General features: G+C 39.6%; 1 protein-coding gene across 7 annotated transcripts in view; it reads right to left on the bottom strand.

Annotated features, from left to right (window-relative positions):
- The window catches only part of LOC5572167 (filamin-A), a 391843-nt gene that overhangs the window by 238453 nt on the left and 127588 nt on the right, over positions 1-25802 (bottom strand). For 3 of the 7 annotated variants that reach the window (XM_021857516.1, XM_021857518.1, XM_021857519.1), the window contains exons 4-10: positions 10329-10812; positions 10050-10064; positions 9502-9593; positions 7748-9436; positions 7116-7682; positions 5760-6907; positions 5562-5695 (exon numbers count right to left, since the gene is read on the bottom strand). In XM_021857516.1, coding sequence (XP_021713208.1) covers positions 5562-5695; positions 5760-6907; positions 7116-7682; positions 7748-9436; positions 9502-9593; positions 10050-10064; positions 10329-10812 — 4129 coding nt within the window. The remainder of the gene's footprint in view (positions 1-5561; positions 5696-5759; positions 6908-7115; positions 7683-7747; positions 9437-9501; positions 9594-10049; positions 10065-10328; positions 10813-25802) is intronic. The other 4 variants (XM_021857522.1, XM_021857523.1, XM_021857517.1 and 1 more) reach the window with 3 other exon arrangements.

Below are 25802 nucleotides of genomic sequence, written 5' to 3' on the forward strand. Positions count from 1 at the left end.
CGGGCGCTCTTAGGAATATTTGCGACCGCATAAATTATAGACGGTGCGTGTCAGCAAACTGGCAATGTTTTGAAAACTCGACCCGTTCGTCACGTGTTTTTAAACTTTGTAACAGAGTGCATAAGAGATTCCTACGGTATATTAAAAGATACCTATTGACGTGGTAGAGAATTAGAAACTGTCTGCCGAATCTTGGATGTGATTCTTATGATTAGAATTCAAATGTGTAGTCGTATATGCGCTGGTATTAAGTACGGCATCTCGCACGGATTTCAAGATTTTTTTTTCCTTTAATTACTATGCGAAAACATATTTCAACAATGTCGATGTTCAACAATGTTTTCAATTTTTAAACAAAATCTTACACTAACAATGGGGAAGAAGGGTTCGAGAAACCGACGAAAATTCTAACGTGAACAGTCCTTTAGTATAATGTTTTCACAAATGATTGTGATATAAGAAGTATCGTCTTCATATTCTTGTAGATTTGAACTTTCAATTCAATCTTGCCAAATGATTTAGCGAGCTAAACATTTCTTTTTCCATTGGTAATGAGTATTTGAACGAATTTTGATGCATAGGGTAAGTTAGTCATACTGATGACGATAACCAATTTATAGCAATTGAAATGGTTCTTTAGGTAGGAGTATGACATATTCACTGTAATTTTTACATTTTAATATTTTTTTGTAGATTATTTTATTATATGTATATTTTTTTATAGGATTATAACGTGATAAGAGTTTTCTGGATGAATAATGTTCGAATGTTTCATTATCCAGTGCCTTAAGGCGAAGTAGGCCATCATTGAAATTTGTACGCATCGTTGATGATCGTTGCTTATTCAGCTCACGATTTTGAATCAAAGATAATCAGTTGGTTTTGTACTGACACAACTGAAAAAGATTCAGCATACTTTATGCATGTTAGCACGCACAGTAATACCTTTTCAAGTCAATTCAAACTTTTAAGGCTGCATTTTATAACTTTGAAATTGTCAGCCTCAAAGTCATCATGGCTGCCTAAACGAAAGACGGGCTACTTATCCTTAAGAAAGCTATGCATTAAGTATATGACAATTTATCCATGTAATTCATAATATTGTTGTATTGTCATAGTTGTCACTTTTTGCTTGGTGAATGGTGTGACTGGTAATGGTAAAAATGATTTTTATTTATTTTCAGTTATTAAACTTTCAAACCTTGTGATATTATGTAATGAAGACCAATCCAATTTCTGCAACATTTAATTCCTTTCAGAATTTTTCATTGTGATTGACTAATTCCAAAGTTTAGTCACCGTGTGTTTGTTATGATAATTAATTTTTCAATCAACTCTCCCAAACTCGATATTTAATGGACAATCGCGTTAGGTTGGTATCGAGATACAGAACACACATTTTCCAAATCTTTTTAATATACTTCAACTTTTAATTATATTGACAAAATACATTCAAAATAGTAATGTTAACGTGAAGAATAGTAAAATTTTAACATTTTTATCTACATATTTGACAGTTTTTAGGCAGCATCCAAAAATTTCAAATTTTGTTGCCCTGAAATGAGTTATAAGCCTTTATATAACTATTAAAATAATCATAACATTCAATTTTAAGATATTTGCTATCATTTGGAGAATATTTGTAAATTTTCTTGAAAATATCGATTAACCTTTATAGGAAACTGAAACAGTTCCCATCGAATTGGGTAACATCGACTTAGAGAGGGAAAATTGCACGTTTTTAAGGGTAAGTAGCCCATCATTCATTCTGGCATCCATGTTGACTTTGCAGCTCGCAAATTCAAACTAATAAAACTCAGTGGTTATATTGAATATTGATTCAGAAAACCATCACTATGTGCGCTCACATGCAGAAAGTATGTTGATACTTTTTTCAGTTAGGTCAGTGAAAAACCAACTCAACTAGTTCAAATTACTGTGAACGAGATCGTCCAAATAAACTTCACACGAACGCAATTCGTGTTTCCATTATTCTTTTCAAAGTATCCAAAAGTATCTACAGTCGAAGCTTATTATAACGACATCGCAGGAGACCGTCGTCATAGAGAAAAGTCGCCATAGAGAATAGTTATTACAATAAAATATTTTTCAAGGTGCCGAAAAATGTCGCTATAGAGAGCTTTTGTCACTATAAAAGTTGTAGTTATAACGAGCTTCGACTGTACAAGACTTTGAGAAAGCCTTCCAACTAATCAATCAAGATTAGTCAACGCTTAATGCTCAATGAGCGAACTCCGGCGGTTTTTATTTGAAAAGATAAATTTTCCTATAGTAAAATTCATACACATTTTGATCGGCTGGCGCTAAATTATAGTATAACCGATCGAGCTGAAATTTTGCACAGTTATTACACAACCCAAATGCAATCCAAAAAGTGGAATGGAGCGAGAATTTGATTTTTGTCCCATACTAGTGTACACAGCGCATTAAGGCTAATAGGATCAATTTGAGCAAAAAGCTTTCCTTGGTTTGAATTAAACATAGTGTTTTAATTTTAGATTTGTTACTTAGACAGGATGCATCAAGTATACTTACCCGATTTTAGACATGACAACAATACAACATTTTGACTTCAATTGAATTAAAAAAGTGTTTACACCATGAAATCAAAAACAAATATTAATATGGTATACACCTATCCATTTCATAGTCACCAATTAAACACATTGGGAAAAGAGCCTGATTATTATATAGAATAATAGTTTCGATTGACACCAACATAACTTTAATATACATTGGTCCATAATGGTGACTTTGGGCCAATATTTTTACAGCAAATTAAAACCAGAATAATGAAAACAATGTGGTATTTGAATAATACATTATAAACAGCCACTGGATGCCCATGGATTAGTGTTTTAACACCCACACGACAATACGCACGTCAGTTAGATGTTAAATTACCTGAGTTATGAATATAATCATTGAATCCGTATTATAATTGGCTCAAATGTTCGAAGCTTATTTCAAAATGTCCACTCTTCAAAAGTTTTATGATGAATTTTTAACAAATAAAATAAAAATTAAACTGTTTTCTTCAACTTTTTAATAAGCAGAACGCTTTGTTGAATGCGAAATAGGGCGATTAAGTATTGCAGTTTGATATTTCAATTTAAACCAATTAAACTGTGTAACAAATAATATCAAGGATATCTCACGTCTTCTTCTGCAGTATATCATAAGGTATAACATCTTTTTCAACTGTTTCAGATTAAAATAATTTAACTGCATTTATGCTCAACGCTGAAGGAAGCGGCAAATGATTGTCCTCATGATATTAAAGTTCATACAAAACTGTCAAATTAACATACAAAAAGCATTATAAAGGTGAGAATTGCAGCGTTGTTGAATTTGTGTTGTAAAAAAGACAATTATACGCACGCACAAGCTGTCGGACTTGCAAAAGCATTGCAAACGGCCAGATGGATCTTCGTAGGTGCGAGCCGTGTCCAAAACGAACAACATAGCAAATAAAAAAAAGAATCGCAATAGGTACGAATAATGCGAAAACCGCCATGGAATGATTGCGATCAAATGAGTGAAATCCCTCTCATTTTTTTGAAAATTATCGGTCGGCGATTCTCCTGTATGCGATCTGTATGCAGCCGCTATCATGGCATGAATCAATCGACTACGCTGTGTATCTTTGTTCATTTGCAAGAAGAGAAGAAAATGAACAAGTCAACCGAATGACACAATCCGTTCATTTATTGACTTGCCCATGCGCTGCTTCTCCTACCACCCGGTGCGAAGAGGGAAGGTGAAAAAGAGAATAATTATCGTTGGCTCTCGCTGATTCTCTCGCCGATCAACAACACTGGCACGGTGTTCATTTTACCACCACTTCCCGTATGCATGACTAAAGACTAAGAAAGCATTGTTTTTTTAATTATAATTCAATTTAATCTTCAAAAACAGTAAAAGTCGAGCACTCGACACTGAAGAAGTCTGTAAGTCGCAGACGAAATAGGCCTATCTGTCAAGATAAGCAACACATATTTGAGTTTAAAGGTATTTGCTCGCCTTACTAGTGATTTTAGTATTTTATTATTTTTTTGCAAAAAGCGAAGTGTTAAAGTTTAATTTGTAGTTTTAAACATACTCTAATAATCCCTCCCCTAAATTAAATATAAAAAATGTAGTTCAAAAACAGGTTAGGTTATTGTGAAACTGCTCTTTAAAACTAAATATTACTTCATAACCCACTCCGACCGTTCTATAGTCGTTTTGGAAGCATTTAATTGTTGTACCGGGATCCCGGGAAATAACGGGATTTTTAAAAATAAAATCCCGGATCCCGGGACTTATTCAAGTCCGGGAAACAAGACCCTTTAGTTCCAACAGAATTACCCCATGGAACCATGAGTTTCTCAGGGAATTCATTCAAGAATTCCCTGACGTTCCTCCAGGAATTTCATAAAAAGTTTTTACTGGGATTCGTCTAGAAATTCTTGCAGTGTTTTTTCCATGAATTCCATCAAGTTTCGCAAACGCAGTTGCCTGTTTTGGCGCCACTTTTACAAGAGTAAAAGTGGCGCCAAAACACGCAACTGCGTTTTCAGTTCTGCGACCCGGATCGTTTTCGGGTTTCTACTCTCGTATAGTACCCGAACGGGGAATTCGTTTTATGCTGTTGGACAAATGTTGCCTATGCTGTGGGCAAACGATAAAATGGAACACAGCTAATCCTTGAAAAAGACACAACACATGTGTCCGAAACGTCGGATGTAAGCAAAAATCCGTTTTTGAGTTGTATTTAAAACTGAAAGCCATAACCTCAAACATCAACATAACAGTCGTACCTCCAAGAAAGTTACCATTTTCGCATTCGTATATCGTGTGACAGGTACGATGATACTCTATGCCCAGGGAAATCAAGGAAATTTCCTTTACGGAAAGATCCTGGAGCGACCGGGACCTTCAGCATGGCTTTGCTTTGTAGCCGCGAACTCTAACCACTCGGCTAAGGAAGGCCCTTTTCTTGAATTCCTTTTGGAGAAATCTTAGGAATAACACCTGAGAGTAGCTGTTTGTTTTGGTAAAGTTATAAAGAATTAAATTAGTAATACCCTCGAATTCTCCGATTAATGTCTTAAAATGACTGGAGTAATAACTTTGAAACTTGGTCAAAGTTTGAAATCCTACTCGGGAGTGGGTTGGCGATGGATTCAAAATACTATCGGACATAGATCGGTCAAATTAAAACAGCATAACTAAGATCAGACAGAACTCTATGACGGAACTATGATGTGAAAAGAATCTTGTGAAACTTTCTCTGACTCTGCTGCTTATGGGATGCTTCGAGCATGGTAACCTCAAATTAAAATAGCATGAATAAGATAAGACAGAATTGTACGCGGTGTATTAGAAGAATGACAGTTCATTGCTGTTACAATTTTGACAATGACGATTCTCTACTCACGATGTGCTGTAGATCACCATACGATGAAAGAGAAACATTTTAATATTTTCTCCGTTATCAATACCTAACCACGCACATTCTCCCTACTTTCAAATCGATTATCAATGATCACACTTACCCAGCTTCAGAATGGGACACAATCTTGCAGGTAACCGCGCCGGTTCCAGCCTCTCGCGCATCGACGGCCACATGGTTCTTCTTGCCGTACTCTTGATTAGTTGGAATAGCCTCCAAGAGTTTTACTTTCTCCGCCTAAAAAGACAAAACCATATCAAAATTTACCATCAAATCTTCCCTTCTCTACGATGAATCTTACCTCCCCGGTGGGGATGGCCTGCAGCAGGAAAGGCGATCCTACCACGTCCTTTCCGCCGCACTTAATACTGACATTGTAGGGTCCGCACTCGTCCGGCACGAACGTCACAGCGTACGTACCATCCTCGACCTGTTCCATCTTGGGCACCAGCGACTTTCCGTCGGGACCCTTAATACTAACGTTGATGTCCTCCTTGCCCGTTGCTCCGGTGGTGCCCTTCTTCGGAGCGTCGATTTGGAACTTGGCCGGCAGCGATGCGGGGAGATTCTTCTTGGTGGCGGCATCTCCGTAGACTTTGAAGGGAGATGCGTCCGTTGGGGCGGGTTGAACGGTCATAACGAACGGACTGCAGCTAACATCCTGATCGGCGAAGCGAACCTTAGCAGTGAGGACTGATCCTTCTTTGGGAGGACTGTAGGAAACAGCGTAGACACCATCGCCCTTGTCCTCAACGTGCACCTTTATTGGGTTTCCATCGGACGAGGTCAGCTTGACAGCGACCGCACCAGGTCCAGCCTGTCCGCAATCGATATAGAACTCTGCCGGGACTCCTTCGCAAACTTGCCCATGCTCAATTCCAGGACCGTAGACCTTGACCTTCTCCGGACGAGTCGACTCGTTGACGATAACCTTAAACGGCGATCCGGGGATGTGCTTCTCAGCGAAACGGATTGTAATATCGTACTCTCCCGGCTCGGTTGGCACGTATTCAACGTCGCACGATCCGTCACGGTTGTCGGTGCAACTCATCTTGGCCTCAGAAGGTCCTTCGATGGCAAGCGACAGACCTCCAGCACCGGCACCTCGAGTCTCCACCGTGAACGTAGCTGACTGATCAGTCAGGGCGTGTTCAAGACCTGGACCGTAAGCACGACAACGAGTCGGATCACAGCCGGATTTGACATTGACGACGAACGGCGATCCCGGTACTGGCACATTATCGTAGAGGAGGTCGATGGTATGACGACCTGCTTCGAATGGGGTGTACATGATCCGGAAGATGTCGCTGTTATCGCTTGGTACTAGCTTACTCGGGATTTCATTGCCACGTGGATCGAAGATGTTGCAGGAGAGCTTGCTCTTGTCCACGTCGTCCCCAACCTTGCTCATATCGACCATGAAGTCGGTCGGAGCGTTCATGATGACACCTGTGAATATGGGAGGAATCAAGCATTAGCGATCGTCGCATTTGGACACATTGTACGATAGATTAGTTCAAACAGTTTGTATAACAAAGCCATGCAAATATTTGAGGGAAGGAGGGATTCGCTTTTTAGTTATCAACGGGAGCGGAGGGCGAACACTGAACAACGAAATCAACGGCAACACTCGAGCACTCAAACACGACCGCTTTACCATGCGGTTGGATTCCCATTCCGGACACCCGGATGCGGCTCAGGTTCGGTTCAGGGAGGATGATCGCCTGGAAGGGTGACCCGGCGATGTGGTCGTCGTTGAACGTGATGTTGATGGTGTAGTCTCCGATCTCCGTCGGTAGATAGGCTACGTTGCACGTTCCGTCGCCATTATCCCTGCAGTTGATGGCAGCTTCACAGGGACCTTCAACGGTGACTCCTAGCCCACCCTGACCGGCACCTCGGGTATCGATCATGAACTCCGCCGGTCGATTGATGATGCCTCTAATCAAGCCAGGCCCGCTGGCCTGAACCTTACGCGAATCGGAACCTACTAGACACTGCAGTCGGAAGGGTTGGGGAGTTATCGGTGTACCACCGAAACTTACACTGAGAAGGTACTCTCCGAGCTGGGTGGGAGTGAAATTGACGAGGAAACCTTCCGCCGTAGGAATGACGTGCGCTTTGATGCGGTTCCCCGAAGGGCTAGTGATTGTAACGGCAAGATCGGCCTTGCCGATGCCGTTTGTTATCACTCGGAACTGTTGAAGACTGTTCAACGGTGCCGCTGATTGAAGGAAGGTCAGAAGGTTGAATAGAGGGAAGATCTGGGATGAAGAGTAGGATACTTACTTGGTTCTAAGCCATCAACTTTGATCTTGGAGACGTCCACCGCTGGGTTGACGGTAACTTTCGGAGCAATCGGGACTTTGAGTCCTCCATAGACCAGGTTCGTGGTGTAGGTTCCGGCCAATGGGGGAATCACTTCCACAGCGTAGGTGTTGTCGTCGTTATCGATGATACGCACTGGAATCTTTTGCTTCGTTTCTTCGTGGATGAGATTGACTTCCAACAGTCCGTTGCCAGCGTTTCTGGCGTCGACGTTGAAGTGAGTGGCTGCATTAGGCCGGTTGCCGGACTCCAACCACGGTCCGAAGAACTGAACCTTGGATGGATCCAACGGAGTCGACACGTTAACTCGGAATGGCGATCCAGGGATAGCGACCCCTCCGTAGTTCACCTCGACGGTGACGGGATCAGCAGTTGGTGCGGTGTACAAAACCTTCTTGGTGCCATCCGAGTTCTTCATGAACTTGTGCTGAATGGTATTGGCGAACACGTCGTTGATCTTCACCTCCAGAGGGGCGTCTCCGGCTTTGGTGGCGTCAACAGTGAATTCAGTTGGTTTGTTCGTAATGACGCTTCCGTTCTTTTCTATTCCGGGACCAGATACCTTGACCAGCTCGGGATGGAAGTCATCCACCTTGGGCAAAATATGTGCGATATAAGGACTCTTCGGGATATCTTCACTGTCGCATAAGATATGTACAGCGTATTCACCCGGGGCGGTTGGATGATATTTGACTAGAGCTGAACCATCCCCATTGTCATGGCATTCAATCTCTGCTTGCGAGGGGCCAGCAATGCTGAAGCCTAGATTACCGGTTTCGCCGTTGGTTTCAACCACGAAGCTCGCCGGATTTCCAACCATTCCGGATTTAAGTCCAGGACCATACGCCACTATTGAGGTATGCTTTTGGGGACCAACCTTAACTTCGAAGGGTGACTTGGGGATCTCCACTCCGCCAAAAAGCACCAGAATCTTGTAGCGACCCTCCTTCAATGGAATGTATTGAGCTTCATAGGTTGTACCGTCAACCTTACGGATGCTGTACTCGGGGATAACACCTCCCGGACCGAATACTTTAACTTCCGGGATGCCTTCGCCAGCACCTTCCGTGTAGATACGGAAGGTACAATCTTCATCATTCACGCGAACTCCAACCGGTTGAAGTCCCCGACCACTCGCTCTGACCTTCTTGGGATCACAAACTGGAGCCACTCGAACTCCGAACGGACTGTTCTTGATCTGCTGTCCATTGTAGAACACATTCACCGAGTGCAGACCCACCTGGTTGGCGGTGTACTCGCACCGGTAGTGATTTTGAGCAAGTTGACGAAGCTTCGCAGCCACCGACGTCTTGTGGTTAGCTGGATCGAGGATAATTACTTCGGGCACTCCCTTTCCAGCGTCCTTGGTCGAAATTTCAAAGTATGTCTGCTTGTTGACGGTGACTCCGTCCGGCTGGATACCGGGCCCGCTGGCTGTCACCTTGGACGGATCACCGGCCTGGCTGTCCACGAGCACCTCGTAGGGACTCTTGGGGATGTCCCGGCCGCAGAACTTGACGTAAACTTTGTGCGGACCCTCGATCTTCGGCACGTACGAACACGAGTAGGTGAGGTTCTTGTCGTTGTTGAAGCGACAGTCCACCTTCTCGGAGTTGCCGTTCGGGTTGACGACGGCCACGTCGACGGTTCCTGTGAGAGAGTGGGGAGATATTAGGGAAATCGAAAGATAATGTTGGAGGTTCAGATAGACGTACCTTTACCAGCGGAGAAGGTTTCCACGGTGAAGTTGGCGGGAGCTCCAACAACCGGTCCGGTTGGTTCGATGCCTGGACCGTACGCGCGAACCCTACAGTGAATGAATGGGGGAGGAAGTCATGGTTAGTGGTCTAGCTAGAACTTGCCGTAACGCAGTCGAATTCTGTGGGTAGATGATCAAGAACTCAACAGATCAAAACGAGAAACTAGTGGTACAACCGCATGCTTGTTGAAAGCGTTGTTGCTATTTACATGAGCTTTTGTTCTTCTTCTAGGTTTCTTTCGTACTGAGTATTGGTCTTGGTGTTTGTGTCGAAATTACGTTTGGGTGAGTACATTCGGTGGTGCCATCTGTGAGCGATTAGTTAAAACAGCAACGACGCGTCAACGCTACACACGGATAGATGTCGCTACGGCGGAATTTTGAATTTTGAACAAGTGTCTGAATTTGGTCTCGGCTAATCAAGGCTGTACAGAAATTATGAGCAAAACGCGCAACTTATGCAACTGAGCTGAGCAACTTAAGGCAAGCGACACGGCAACTTACCGCGGCGGTGGAGTACTGTGCAGCGTGAGAGAATGGGAGAAAGATAAAACAAAGAGTAAAATATGGTTTTGTCTCTCCTGGCATCCTGTCCTTCGTATCAGGGATAAAGGAAGGTTTTCTTTTGGGAAGGGCATTTGTTGAGGACTAGAGGTCAAAACAGACTATCTACAACTATATCAAAATCAATCAAGGTCTGATTTTAGAATTTTGGTTTCATCCGAAAATTTAGTTTCGTCAATTCTTTAAAATGTCTCGTCATCGTAAGCTACGCCTACTCACCTGTTCGGGTTGGTTTTGGGCCGCAAGGGTGCGCCCTGCTTCAGTTTGGCGTTCGGATATTGTGAGAGGTAGGTCATCATGGACTGCTCGTCGATGTTCGGGTTGACCATTTCCTCCGGCCGAATCAGCTGCCTCACGTCGAGCCAATCATCGGCCAGACCCATGGCCTCGGTTGCGTTCTGGACGGCATCCTTGGGATCCCACATGGGCCAATCGGGACACAGACCCGGGGCCACTCCGTCCACCAGGGCACCAATGGCCTTGCCACTGGTCCAATCGTTTGTGAAGTTGTTGATCGGCAGGTCCGGAACCAGCCGGTGAATCCAGTTCATGAGTCGCTGCTTGGGGGTTGTGTTGTTGCCGTTGGCCTGATTCTCGCTGTCGTCGCCTTCCCACATCGGCAGCGAGATCGAGTAGTGCAAGATCAATGTCCATATCAGACCCATGATCAGCTTCAGCTTGCAGTCCACGATGTCGGACGAATCTGCAAAACGAAGAAGGCAAACAATCGATTAAGCCATTGTCATTTATCACGTCATCGGGCGACGAAACATTCCATTAATAAATAATAACTCAGATGCAGATCGGACCCATGTTTGCCTTTCCATTCATTCGTGTGATCCCGACCAGTGGATTATAACAAAATTGTGTCACATTTTGTTTCATTTTGTTAGCAGCAGTCTGAGTTGATTGAGGTAATTATAACACAATTGTAACAAAACCAGTTTTGAAAACGAATTGTTTTCATTAAAAACGCAATCATAACAAAATTTGTTAAGAAAAATCTGAGAACAATCGTTATATTTTATGTTAGGTTTAAAATAACAAATTTTGTTTGCAATAGTTCCACTTTATTGGAAAGACCAAAGCAATAACATTTGAAATAAATAAATACTGCATTCTAAGTAACAAATTCTGTTACAATTCATTCTACTGGTCGGAATGAGTTTCGCGGTTCGGTTGATTCGTTAAGCGCCGGGTGGCATCAAATCATGTCCATTCCATACATAGGGCTATTGATAGCGATGACGGCAGACGACGACGGACGCAGCGATCTTTCGCCGCGTTTGTCATCGCTATTAAGCATTCAGAGGATGGTTTAACCTTCACCCAGTCAGCGAAGGAAGTTACAGGTTCAATATTCTAGTTGGCGATAATGCATCTAATGGCCTCGATTAGGCGCGTTTTGTATGCTTGAGCTAGCTTGGTAACACGGGACGGGAATATTGCAATAGATAGGGGCAAGAAGGCATGAGGTCATTTCTAATTTCTGGGGGAATTGAGTTGCAAATGAAGCTTTGAGCTAAGAAGGTTGTTCGTTTAAATATATAGAGAACTAGTAAAGCTTTGTCAACCATATGCTGAATTGCTTTAGTTCATCAATGAACTCCATGTAAAACAGACCTTCATATCTACAAGTTTTTGCTCAATGACTGCTTAAGATTGAATGAAAACTCTTTTGAGCATAGGCAGATCTTAAAGCATAACCAGTAGGGTGCGGTTTATTTTTTAAAAGTTCTCAAAACCAAAAATTTGTGTGCTCTAATGAATTCAAATCACTTTGAAAGAGAAGCCTCAAAGTTTGAGCTAGAAATATTAAGATTTAGAGGTGGCGCAAGCGTCTTGAAGGTGAATTTTCAAGTTACAAAAAATGGCCTTCAGTGAAATTAACATAATTTCGTTATTTTCTATCTGATTTTTTAGCACCATTATCTTCAAAATAAAATTAATGATAGCTTTGTAGAACACCAAATTTAGAATCGAAACTAGTCTTAGTTAAAATAGTTTTCTTCATTTTTCCACATTTTACCAAAAAAAATCATCTTTGTGTGACCATAACTTCATAAATACTCAATAAATTCCCTTTTGCATGTTTTTGAAGCAAATTGTGCAGTTTTTGTTAAATAACATAGTCAAAAGCATTTTTTAAAAAAATGTGTTGTGTGAACAGTTTGAAAACGACTAAATTTGCTAAAAAAAACATGTAAAATGATTTGGAGTCGGGTGAGTATTCATGAAGTTATGGTCAAACACAGATGATTTTTTTAGTAAAATGAGGTAAAATTTTGAGTAAACTGTTTTTAACTTGAACTAGTTTTGATTTTAGACAAATTTAGTGTTCTACAATGTTTTCATAAACTCAATTTTGATGGTAATGATGCTAAAAGTTCCAAAATTGGTTGAAAAATAACAAAGTAACGGGGGACGGACCTGGTGTAGTGGTTAGAACACACGCCTCTCACGCCGAGGACCTGGGATCGAATCCCATCCTCGAGATAGTCACTAAAAATTTCAGTGACGACTTCCTTCGGAAGGGAAGTAAAGCCGTTGGTCCCGAGATGAACTAGCCCAGGGCTAAAAATCTCGTTAATAAAGATAGATAGATAGATAATAACAAAGTAATGTTTACTAAATTGAATATCACTAATTATAACTTTAAAATTTACCTCCAAGTCGCTTGCGCCAACTCTAAATGTTAATATTTTTGACTCTTATTTTGAAGTTTCTCTTTTTATGTGATTTTAATTCAGAAGAGCACACGAATTTTTGATTTTGAAAACTTTTGAAAAATAAGCCGCACCCTATTAACCAATGATATTTCCGAGAATTATGAAAAAGGATAAATCCATACTGGTTCATTTATTTAAATGCTACAAAGCTTTGAGTTTTTGCGAAAATCTTGGTCAGAATTAAGACAGAACGTTGTCCAGGGTTTTACACCACTTTTGTTTGGGATTCCTTCAAAATCTCACACAATATTCATACTCTTTTCGATTTTTTATGATTCAAAACTTTTAAAGAAGAAAGGGCCTTATGAGTGAATTCCTATCGAAATCATTATCAAAAAGGCACAAAACCTCTTTACCTTTTCGAAAACATTACAAAATATTATTTATAATAAATTATTATTCTAATAGCTCATGCGGAATTGATTCATTACAGAGCCAAAAAACTTTAAAAAAGGCTAGTACTCGAAAAGTAGTTAAAGTCATCATTGAGTGAGATTGTTTTTTATATTTTCTGCAAACCTGAAAGGAAGAAGGAACAAAAAAGCATATAACGAATGGGTACAAAGAGCAAACGACGATATATTTTGAAATTCGTAATGAATATTTTTCTAGGTATAACAAAACAAGTAGGGGAAAAGCACAAATTTTCGACCCATCACTAATGTTTGACCCATCCATACGATTTTGGCCTACTGTGTATGAAAATCCGAAAATTGGCACAAAATTCTTGTAGGTCGAAAATAAGTGCTTTTCCCCTACAATGAAAAACATTATCATGTTACGCTCGAAGGGGGAAGTGGGGTATGTTCAAGCGTTATGACTTCTATAAATTTTGAAAATTTTCATGCAATACGCGTTCCGGAAGAGAGGGAGGAAATCAGAAATTTCATATATTAGCGTTACGCAATAAATAGATGCTGCCTAAATTAAATCTTTGAGAATGCTTTGCAGGAATTTATTTCCAAACGATATTTTTTTTGTATAAGGACTGTTCATTTAAGTAAGTGGACAGCAATTTTGACAGCAGACAAAAGTTGACATAAAAAAATTATAAATTCTAAACGATGGGTCGAATTGACATGGCGACTCGCATTTTTTTTTTTCTGCACAAATGGTGTACAGAAAAACTGTCGTTCCGAGATTTGGCTAAAATCGCGAAGTGTCCAAATTGAATTTTTTCAACGCTTTGGCCAAAACAGATATTCCTGACGACGTACGATACATCCCAACAGAAAAATTTGGGGAAAATGATTTGTTATGGCAAGCAATTTGCTCCTGCAGTATGAAAATAATACATATTTCACGACGGGTTCAATCAACAGCGAAAATTACAGAACTGAATGCATTAAAAAATTGCTTCTGCCCATCTACTGAAAGCATACCATGCCTCCATTGTTTTTGCCAGACTTAGCATCGGCTCACTATGCTTCAGCTACTTTGGAGATGCTCAAGAAGGAAAAAGTCGAATTTGTAGAAAAATGATCGAATCCATCAAATTGCTCAGAACTACGCCCCATTGAAACATATTGGGCAATAATCAAACGGCATCTTAAGAAGGATGGAAGAGAAGCAAGCTCCATCGATTTTTTCAAGAAAATGTGGTCACAACGAACAGCAGCACAACGAAAAGTTCCGAAAAAAGTTGTGCAGAACCTTATGGGAGGTATAATGAGAAAAGTAAGAGCATTCTCCAGCAATGCTCAATAAATGTTCAAATTTATGTGAATTTGGTCGAAATTACGTTGATTTCCATGTATTTTAGGTAAACTCATGAATTTGTTCGAAAATAAACAGTTTACTGTAAAAACACGTGTCCACTTTCTTAAATGAACAGGCCTTAAGCGGATAATCTAGACTCCAGAACTTAACCCGTCCATTACCAACCCCCCTAAACGAGTGTTGGAAAAAACACGTTTTGGGCTGTAACTTTTTTGTTTTTTGATATTTTTAAACCAAATTTTGACACAAGAATCCTTCTAATTTAAGGTCTTGAACAGAATTCTAGGATTGGTCACCTGGTTCCGGAGTTATTCCGGAATCAAAATTCGTTTCGAAATGGCCAGTTTCGCAAAAGTGAATTTGCAATATGAAATCAGCTGATTTTTTATAATAATTAGCTCTATAACGATGAGGACGGATGTCTACAAGGCCATCATGGTCACTGCATGCCGCGGATCACAATTTCCGGATGTTCCGGGGAACCGGTTCCGGGGCCATTTTTGGAAGCGAGTAAATACTATCATGCAACACATCAAACTTCATGATTTTTCAAATAATTGTATTCCATGACTGAGCTGAACAGTTCAGAACCCATTTGGCCACTTTGGAACCGGTATCCGGGTTTCCAAGGAACCGGTTCCGAGGTCAATTATTAAAAATCATTGAACACTATCATGCGACATATTGTCATGATTAATATATTGGAATTCTGTGGAACCGTTTGCGGAGTAATATTTTTTTAGATGAGTCTTCGAAGGTAAGTGAATACTGGCATACATCAAACTTCATAATTCTGCAAATAATTGCATTTCATAGCTGAACTGCACCCATTTGATTTTCAAGGAAGCAATTGAATTTTTGTTGATTTTTGAAGATGAGTACATGCTGTTATGTGATACATTTTTTTTTTAAATTTTGCATTCTGGGGGGAGAACTGCACAGTCTTTGGCTTATTTGGCCGCTTGGAACCTGATACCCGCGTATCCGAGCAACCGATTTTGCGATCAATTTTTGAAAGTGACTACATGCTATCAAGCGACACATCAAACAAAATTATATACCAACAACTTTTGCGCCATATGGGTGAGTTGCACAATGTAGAACTCATTTGGTTACCTAGGAATCATAATGTGATTTCCAAAGAACAGTTCTTGGACCAGTTTTCGAAGCCGTGTTAATACTTTCATACGACAGATCAAATCACTGCAACGATTTTGAACCTGTCGAAGTACATATGATTATTCTGGGACTGATATAAGATTAACTGGTTGCTAGTTTTACATCCTTTGATTGCTCATAATTATTTAAAACTAATGGTCCCGGCAAACTTTGTCTTGTCATCAATTAGGCTGTTCATTTTTTCATTTCTTTGAAAAAAAATTTTTTTCGTTGAAATTGTATCCAAGATCACTTAAATCACCTAAAATGACTAAAATTACAAGAGAAATACTGGAAAAATACGAAAGAATACTTTGAGCTAACTCTTGAAATTGCAACACAAATTGGTTCAAAAATTCATCAGGGAATAGCTTCAAGAATCTTTTCAGGAATTACAAAAAATAATCTATAATTCTTTATGTAGTTTTTCAAATATGACATCTTGCAATCTAATGAAATTTGTCTACAGATTTTTTGCAGAAATTCTATAGGAACACCTTAAATAAATCATGATATTTTCTAAAAACATTTCTATAGAATTCTGAATTATCACTTTTAGAGCTCTAAAGAATTTCTCAAGAAATTGCTTCACAAGAGAAGATTTCTCTATAAGTATTTCTAGAGGAATTTTTGAAAGACATCTCTGTAAAACTGTGATACAGTCTACGCTACACATCTCGATATCGAAGGGACCATCGATATAGGGAGAGATCGACACAAAGAACATTTGTGTTAATGAACACTAGATTGAAAACCACTCCGTCACCAGGAAAATTATAAACAAACAGACGTCATTTCGTATTTGAAATTTGTTTTGGATCACTGAAACCTAGTCTAGTAACCTTTGATAATGGGCATATCGGAATGAAATTCACATCAAGATAGGTAGATATCGAGATAAGGAGGATATCGAGATATGCAGAGTTAACAAAATGAAAGGACCGAAGAAATCATCGACATATGGAGAGATATCGAGATGTAGAACATCGAGATGTGGGGAGTCGGCTGTAGTTATTCCGAACAATGTCATGATTAGCTGAACTCTCTTAATTAATTTCCTAAAATTAGTTCAATTGAGGGTGTTACAAGTTTTCGACTAAAAACTGTTGAATAGCATATTTTACGAGTTTTGAATTTTGAAGTATTGCTACACTATGCAGTATCTTTCGTAATACAAAAGTGAAACAATTTGTGGGCTTCGTGGCCGTGCGGTTAGTGTTACCAAGCATTTAGCCGCATGGAGTCAAGGGGTCCACTCCCCTTCAATTTCTGCTTAAGTCCGGAAAACTTTTCGTCAGAAATGTATTTCAACTGTGCTACTGGGCGTTGCAGGCTAGTCGGTTGTCTAGTGTGGTACTTCCTTCGAAGGGCAAATCGTGCACTGGAAGCATTACCGTGTTGGTGTTTAAAAATCAGCTATACTTGAACCAGAAACTTCCTATGGAACCTGCGTTTTAAATTCTCAAGTGTGAGTTATGGATGATTAAAAAATATATATAAGACATCCATTAAGTCGCCAGACAATATTTACTAACCTTCGAGACGGTTCCTCGGAAACCCAGATATCGGTTCCAAAGTGGCCGCATAGGTCCCAGACATTGCAACTTATTCATGAAATATACTATCTTTAAAAATTTGAATGTTTGATGTATCGTATGACAGTATAAACTCATCTTTTGATCCCGCAAACGATTCCCCAGAAACCCAGATAACGATTCCACAATGACCATATGAGTTCTATACTATTCAATCCAGCCACGGTATGTGAAATTTGAAAAATCATGAAGTTTAATGTGTCGCATTCAGTCTTGGGAACTGTGACCACAATTCACCACAGTTCATCGATTCTGCCATTCCACCAAAACACAAAGCAGCAGCAGCATCAATACCATCAGGCGTTGCGCTGCCAACGGTTCACACACTGCTTGACTGTTTTTGTCTCTCCACTATGACCATTTTCGGGCAGCTATTCCAAGCTGAATGATTGGAAAAAGTGTTAAATCATTCAATCGCTAATATTTCGCTTGTGTTTTCAACTAATTGAAATCTATTAGCTCTAACAGAAAGACCACAATCATTCCGTTACGATACATATAAACAAGTTCAATTTCATACTGCCTTTATCGAGCAAAAATGCAAAACCCCGAAAACCGCAAAAATCGTGTCACCACTGTGCTCGAGTCATTTCGCATTCGGGGTTGAAAAACGTTAGGAAGAAGAAGATAACATTTTTGAAGAGCTGTGACATTTTTTTGTTTTGAACCGTCATGGTTTGCTTTGGATTTTGATGGTCGTGTAGAAAGATGTAAATGTAGAGGCGGTAAATGTTTGCTACAGTACTTTTCTCATCCCTGGTCGCATTATAGTATTTAGCCACCTTTGAAGATTGACCACGAACCGGATTCTCGGAATTCTGGAAATCGGTTCCGAAGTGGCCAAATAGGTCCGGCGTTGCAGCTCAATGTAATGACTTTCAATATCACGAAGTTTGATGTGTCGCATGACAGTGTTCAGTGATTTTTAATAATTGACCCCGGAACCGGTTCCTCGGAAACCCGGATACCGGTTCCAAAGTGGCCAAATGGGTTCTGAACTATGCAGCTCAGTCATAGAATGCAATCATTTGAAAAATCATGAAGTTTGATGTGTCGCATGATAGTATTTACTCGCTTCCAAAAATGGCCCCGGAACCGGTTCCCCGGAACACCCGGAAATTGTGATCCGCGGCATGCAGTGACCATGATGGCCTTGTAGACATCCGTCCTCATCGTTATAGAGCTAATCATTGTAAAAAATCAGCTGATTTCATATTGCAAATTCTCTTTTGCGAAAGTGGCCATTTCGAAACACCCATTTTGATTCCGGAATAGCTCCGGAACCAGGTGACCAATCCTAAAATTCTGTTCAAGCCCTTAAAATAGAAGGATATGCGCTTCTAGTGTCAAAATTTGGTTTAAAAATATCAAAAAACAAAAAAGTTACAGCCCAAAATGTGTTTTTTCCAACACTCGTTCAGGGGGGTTGGTAATGGAAGGGTTAATACATTGCTAAATAGTTTAGTTGAGTATTTCATTTTGTCACGTTTTTTGTATGAGACCTTCAAAAATTTTGTAAGGCTTGTCACGCTTGGCTTGACACCTCCCTCCCCCTTGGAGCGTGACGTAATTTGGGTATGACCCCCAATAACATTTTTGCAAGTAATGCCAGCATGGGCTGCATACATCAATAGTACGCCATTTAAAAGACTCGCCAGTTTAGAAGCAAATAGTAAGTGAAGGTTTTAAGCTCCAGTTGTCCAATTTCATAAATATTAAAGCAGATATTGAACCAGGATGCATTGTAGAACACCAAAATGGATTATCGATTCAACATTGAATTGACAGATTATCAAAGCAAGCGGGCATTCCAATAATACGTCCATTGTTTTTAAGTCTATCTAAGGGGTCTATTTTGTAAATCGAGTGGATTCATGTGATTCGCCTGTAGTCATTGCACTATGGGCCAGGGACGCAATCCAACGGGACATAATTATTAACTCGGTAACGAAGCGTTTTCGGTATTTGGTGTCTTCGGCAAAGTTTTTTGTAACAACGAGGAACATCTACTGACATAACTTTTTATTGTGACGTTCTAGAGACTTGTTATTTTCGGCAAAGTTGTTCATTTCAATAAAACAAACAACTCTCGAAGACGTCAAAATTCCACAGCCTACTGTTTTCGAGGTATTGGCAAAATTAGACCAAATTAGTGAAAAAACGTTTTTTTTTCACCGAATTTGCCATTTTTCCTAAGAACCATGTCATATAATATTTTTTGCTGATAATTATATAACAAACATAAGCTCTGGTGGAAAAAAATTCATAGTACGACGCATAAAAGTTAAGAAATAATGAAAAAACTTGAAAAATAGAGCAATTTCCGAAGCCTAATATCTCCAAAAGCGCAAAAAATCGCAAGCTCAAATTTTCAGGCAACATAGAACGATACTTGATGAAACGGATGTCAAAATTTTAGAGAGGTATATTTTGGTGTTTTTGAGATATTTCAATTTTTTACAATGATTATATAACTCCAATACAGTTGAATTCCCATGAGTCAATCTGAAGGGACGAACGATTTTTAGAAATAAAGAGTCATGGAACAAAAACTTTCAGAAAACTGTTTAAATAAGCCATCATAGTAGCCATTAAATTTAGTTTATAAATAACTGGCTCTGATTAAATAATCTGTGTTGAAAAAGCATAAAGCATAAAGCATAAAAAAGCATAGATTTTTTCATAAGAGATAGTAAAATCTTGAATGAGAACGTTATCATATTTCACGCCAGTATGCATTTGAAAGAATAGCCTACGTTTAAAAATGGGAAAAATTTCTAATGAAATCATTAAAAATTAACATCACCACACAGTTAATAACACAAGAATGAACCTGCCTGAAAGTTTCTAAACCATGTGCGAAATTCACAGATTCGTCCTAAATTTACAAATCGTATTTATCTTTCTGTTGGAGCTCTATACACCCGATTCTGTTTTTGCACAGATTTTTTTTACACGGCCGTGCAAAAAAAGTTTCCATATATTTTTTTTTCGCCAAAACCTTATTTTTTTCATGAAACGTCGAGAAATGGTGTTACTTTTTTTGCACGGTTTTTGAAATTTTGAACCGAAAACTTTTTTTGCACGGTACGCATCCCCCGTGCAAAAACAGAATCGGGTGTATAGATAGGAACATGGCGTCCGGGAACATCATGAAGCAATACAAAATAAAGAGCTGATCGAGCATTGGGCTACTCTTAAAAATCCTACACATAAGCGTTATAGCAATCTAATTAATTTTTAGTTCGTTATTCGGTAAAACGGACAGATGGCATTTAAATTTATGAACGCATAAACATATTTTTTGCTATTCCGTTGCTTATAAGCCTACTTTTCTTCATTTAGGGTAGATGTACCAATAGTGGAGGTACTAAGCACGACTGAACTTCATTTAACCGCCTTAATTCAAGAAGCGCAATTAATGCACATGTTGATGTTGTAACGGGAAGTAACGACCATTGACTTAATGAGAAACATAATTTCATCGTAGTAATCCACGGCATGTCAGTGAAAAATAATACCTCCACTATTGGTACACTGTTCCTTTGGTTGCGGTATATTTTTAATTTGTGTTCCTATAGTTGCGGTATCCGTAGTTTTTTTATGGGATCCTCCACTATAGGAACACTTTACCGCAACTATTGGTACAAGCAAGAACAGTTTTAGCAATTTTAGTGATGTTTCATCAGTTTTTTAGCAATTTGAACGCTCTTTTCAACTGTTCCGTGTATCAACAAGCTAATACATCGATTGGCAGTGTCGGTTTTGTGGCTAATGCAATAAAATCAGTGAAAACGGCACTACCGCAACTATAGGAGCACCCACAACTAAGGGAACACTTACCCTAAATGAGCAAAATAACGGCCTACTTTTCCTAACAAAAGAAACAGAACTGAAAAGTGCTACTTTTCAGCACTGGTTTTGAGAATCGACAAATGAATATCTGAATGGCTTTTACAACCATCCTTCGAATTGTTTTGTATTCACCATTGTCACTTGCCCTACATCAATTGGACGATCCGAATACCATTCGTGTGTGCGTTTCTGATACGGAGGTAGTAGAGTTATCTAGTTCATAGCTTCCCAAACTTGAATTTCGTGACCCTCCATCTTCTCATCAGTTCGCTATTTATTGATAAAACGAGCGAGGCGACGAGAGGTCGGAGGGTCGCGAAAGCCAAGTTTTGAAAACGATGATCTAGTCAATTCCTAAAAAATCCGATGCGTGCAGACAACTTAGCACATGAGTAGTGAGTATACATCTATCTATATACAGTTGTGTTCAGAATAATAGTAGTGAAAGCCGATTTTCATACAAAATGCTCAACTTTGGCCTTCTGTAACTTTGTTTCCATATGAGCAATTGTCATGAAATTTTGGCAGTAAACTACAAATATACTCAATTTCATTATCACAAGATTTGAAAATTTTCACACTACCGGCTAAAAAGTTAAGCACCAGGTGAAATCGCTCAAAATAATAGTAGTTTTTCTTTTGTAAATTTTTGTTCAGTAACAATTTTGTAAAAAATTGGCTTGTTTATACATTTATAGCTTGGGTTTTAAATTTTTGTTCAGTAACAATTTTGTAAAAAATTGGCTTGTTTATACATTTATAGCTTGGGTGGAAATGGTTGAAATGATGAATAAAGAAAAATTCAAAAACTCAAAATACAGCAGATTTTTTAATTATTAAAACTACTATTATTTTGAGCGATTTCACCTGGTGCCTAACTTTTTAGCCGGTAGTGTGGAAATTTTCAAATCTTGTGCTAATGAAATTGAGTATATTTGTAGTTCACTGCCAAAATTTCATGCCGATTGCTCATATGGAAACAAAGTTACAGCATGCCAAAGTTGAGCATTTTGTATGAAAATCGGCTTTCACTACTATTATTCTGAACACAACTGTATATAAAAATGGAGTGGTGTTTGTATGTCACGAAATAGCTTCCGAACGGGTCAACGGATTTGTATGATTCTTTCTCTGTTTTGTTTGTCAAGGGTTCCGACGTGTTTGTGTGTATGAAAATCCCAAGATATTCACCGGGAAAGTTGGAAAAACGTGTGTGAACGTAACTGTCATTTTGTATGGGACGATCAATATCGTTTTTCAACAGCCTACTTGATGGCTAAACGAAGTTTGCCGGGACCACTAGTTTGGTATAAAATTGCATGCATCTTACCTGGCCTGTCCTCGAATATCTGTTAATCTTGATCACCTCCACGCTGATATCAATAAAGCGTGAAAATGTATGACAGTCATGTAGTATGTATGTATCAAAGCCTACTTGATTAAAAAAAATTGAGCCTGTACGTCGCATGGATGGCCACGTGGGTTTTTTTTGAAATAGCATTGTGATCCTTGATACAACCCGATTAAACGGTTTTTTCATAATAGCAAAAACTGTTGTATGCAACTCGTTGCAAAATTCGATTTTTTCAGCACTCGTTGTATTTATCCAACTCGGCGAGCCTCGTTGGATAAATGTACGACTCGAGCTGAAGAAATCATGTTACAACTTGTTGCATAAATAAATATTTCAAACTTGTGTCAAATCACATCGTATCTTAATAAAGATGAATAATTTTGTTTGAAGTGAAAGGTCATTGGTATCAAAGGGTGTTTTTGAAGGAATTTGATTTCGAATAACGAATACTTATCATCAAAACAAATATTAGCTACTCACACTTGTGGCAAGTAACACTCCTTTTCTAACGTCCCCCAAAAAGAAGTCATAAAGCAAAGATTGAAGTACCAATTTCGGCTCAATTTGACTGACATATTTGGCATGGGCTTGATTATGACTGATGATCGAAAGGGTGCAGCAGCGATTGAGATGTCAAATTTCGCTCACTCATGTCTCAAGGAACCAATCACCGAAAATTCGAAGAAATTTAACCACCTAATGGCTAACATTCACAACAGCACGCACAGATAGCTGCTCAACAAACAAACCCATCAAAAGCTGATTAATCATTTACCCACGCTTCCGTTAACCGCGTAAGCTTGATCGGGTTTCAGTTCCGAAGAATGCAAGATGATTCGATATCGCCCGCAGCACTCCCCGCTCGCTATCATTTGAATATGTGAAACAGGGCTGGTAGCGACTAAGTGTCTTAAAAATTGGAACTTAATAAACCTCTTGTTTTTATTTAGAACTACTTTTATTTAGAAAACTATTTTATCAGTTTTGATATTTGCTCCATTTTTACCTGGGTCTTAATATTGCATCTCATCATGATCCATACTTTTCCCCTGAGGATGGCAATTAACATTGCCAAACATAGGGGCGATGAGTACAGAGACAACACTCAACATAACCTCATAAAATAAATTTCTAGGATTCTTCTTTTTCTTCTTCTAGGCATGACGTCTTCACTGGGACAAAGCCTGCTTCTCAGTTTAGTGTTCTTATGAGCACTTCCATAGTTATTAACTGAAAGCTTTTTTTGCCATAGTTGCCATTTCGGATTCGTATAGTGAAACAAATGAGAAATTAGAGTCCTATTGCTTGGTCAAATACGAATACTACCGAATTGGCTCCTCAGATATCAAATCAATTTTCGCGTTTAGTATCATACAGGCGTATCTGCAGTAATCTCTCTTCATCAACTTTCTCAATCAATTTTTGGACTATTTGATTTGCAGAATGATGAAGGACGATTCTACTGAATCAAAAACAACATTCGACTGTAGAGACCGTTTCAGTACCACTAAAAGTAGACTTTTGAAACCCGTCTCCTAAAAGAGACCGGTTACCGGCCCTGGCGGGAACGCAACTGATGACGTTACGCCTGCGGTCGGTAACAATTTCGAATGACACATTCGACCAACACAACTTCTCACCACACAAAGGGATGAGCTTTTCCCTTCTGATGACTGTGTCGGAGACCGACCCTGTCTGTGTTTACTCACTCTCCTCGCGATGCATTCACTCTTCTGCTTACACTCTGTGCATCGCAAGCAGCAGGCGTTGACCCAAAATCACAGCCAACTGAGTGCGCCGGACCACTCCTCGAATGGTTGTCGAGCCACATTGATCCCAATTTCGTGAGGCGCGACGCGACGCATCGCATTGATCAGATTAGCAGCCTTTGTGGAGTGAGTAAGCTCAGCGTGGAGTTCTCGTTCTGGACGGGCTGGTCTCTGTCTAGGGTGCATATCTGTGCTCGGATCGTCGCCGCTTAATGAACAAATCATGTACGTCTATAGACACGTTTGGAGATATTAGCTTATGGAATGCACTGTTTGGGAAGAACCACACCTGTGCGGTGACGGTCGAGGTGCATGTGAGGTCATTGCAGTAGGCGGCATTATTGAAGGGATATCGCCGGTTGCGATGCCTTCTCTCTGGAGTTGCGTCCCAACTGGGACATAATCTGATTCTCAGCTTAGTGTGCAATTGTCTTAATATCTCAATCCACGAGTTGCCTTGAACGCACAGTGTGTGGGGCACGTGCAATCTGCTTCCATTGCTACGGATCGTACTCCAAACATTGAAGTGTGTTCTCACTTTTTCACCGCCTCCGATGGTGGTCTTCCATCCAGTAGAGTTCGTCTCTTATTCTTACGGTTCTCCACTGAATACCGGTTCTCGAAGAAGTAGCTCTCCTTTACAGCAAGGTGTTAAACCGGATACCGGATCGGGTGTCGTTGAGAATTTCTGCCCATAAAGCTCCGTACCCTATCTGAAGTTCGAATTCTTTCGACTCATCCCCTTCTCTCTAATTGTGCACCTTAACGACGGCCGACTGATTCCGATGATGGCTAATGGTCTTGTTTTATCGGCTCTTATCTTCTCGGGTGGATGAGCGATCGGAAAAGCCCCACCTCTTAATAAGGTACAGGTTTTGTACATGGTTTAATTTGTAAATTGATTAAACTTCACTCGCTCGGCGATTGCTGTTTGGGCCGGTTCGGGAGAAAAACTAGAGACGAACCCGTTGTTTGGAGATGGAGGATACTTGAAATATCGTCGATCGATGCTGAGCGTAACTGACCACATACCTAACTGGACTCAACGTGAGAGTAGTTAAGAAGTTTGATTTATTGGCTGAACAGTATGGAGACTTTTATGAAAATAGTATTGGATGTTGCTACGATGTTGCGATAAATAACGGAATTGACAGGTTTTACTAGGTCATTCGAAAGCGCAAGATTATATAAAATTTATAGTGACTGAGCGTCGAACAATAGGAATTTTAATTAAACACGGGCAAACAATAACAGTTTTTCTTTTTCTGTTTCTAAAACTAAATTTATTTTATTTTCTCCTAAACGTTCTATTGTTAATATAAATTTATATCTTAATGGTCACGAAATTGAACAAGTTGATGATTACAAATATCTAGGAATATGGTTTGATTCAAAATTATTGTGGAAAAAACATATTCAATATATCCAGATAATTTGTGCAAAAGGAATAAATTTCCTTAGAACCATAACAGGTACTTGGTGGGGGGGCTCATCCTACAGATTTAATTACAATT

Source organism: Aedes aegypti, chromosome 1 (assembly GCF_002204515.2).
Source record: "Aedes aegypti strain LVP_AGWG chromosome 1, AaegL5.0 Primary Assembly, whole genome shotgun sequence".
In the NCBI taxonomy this organism is placed as follows: domain Eukaryota; kingdom Metazoa; phylum Arthropoda; class Insecta; order Diptera; family Culicidae; genus Aedes; species Aedes aegypti.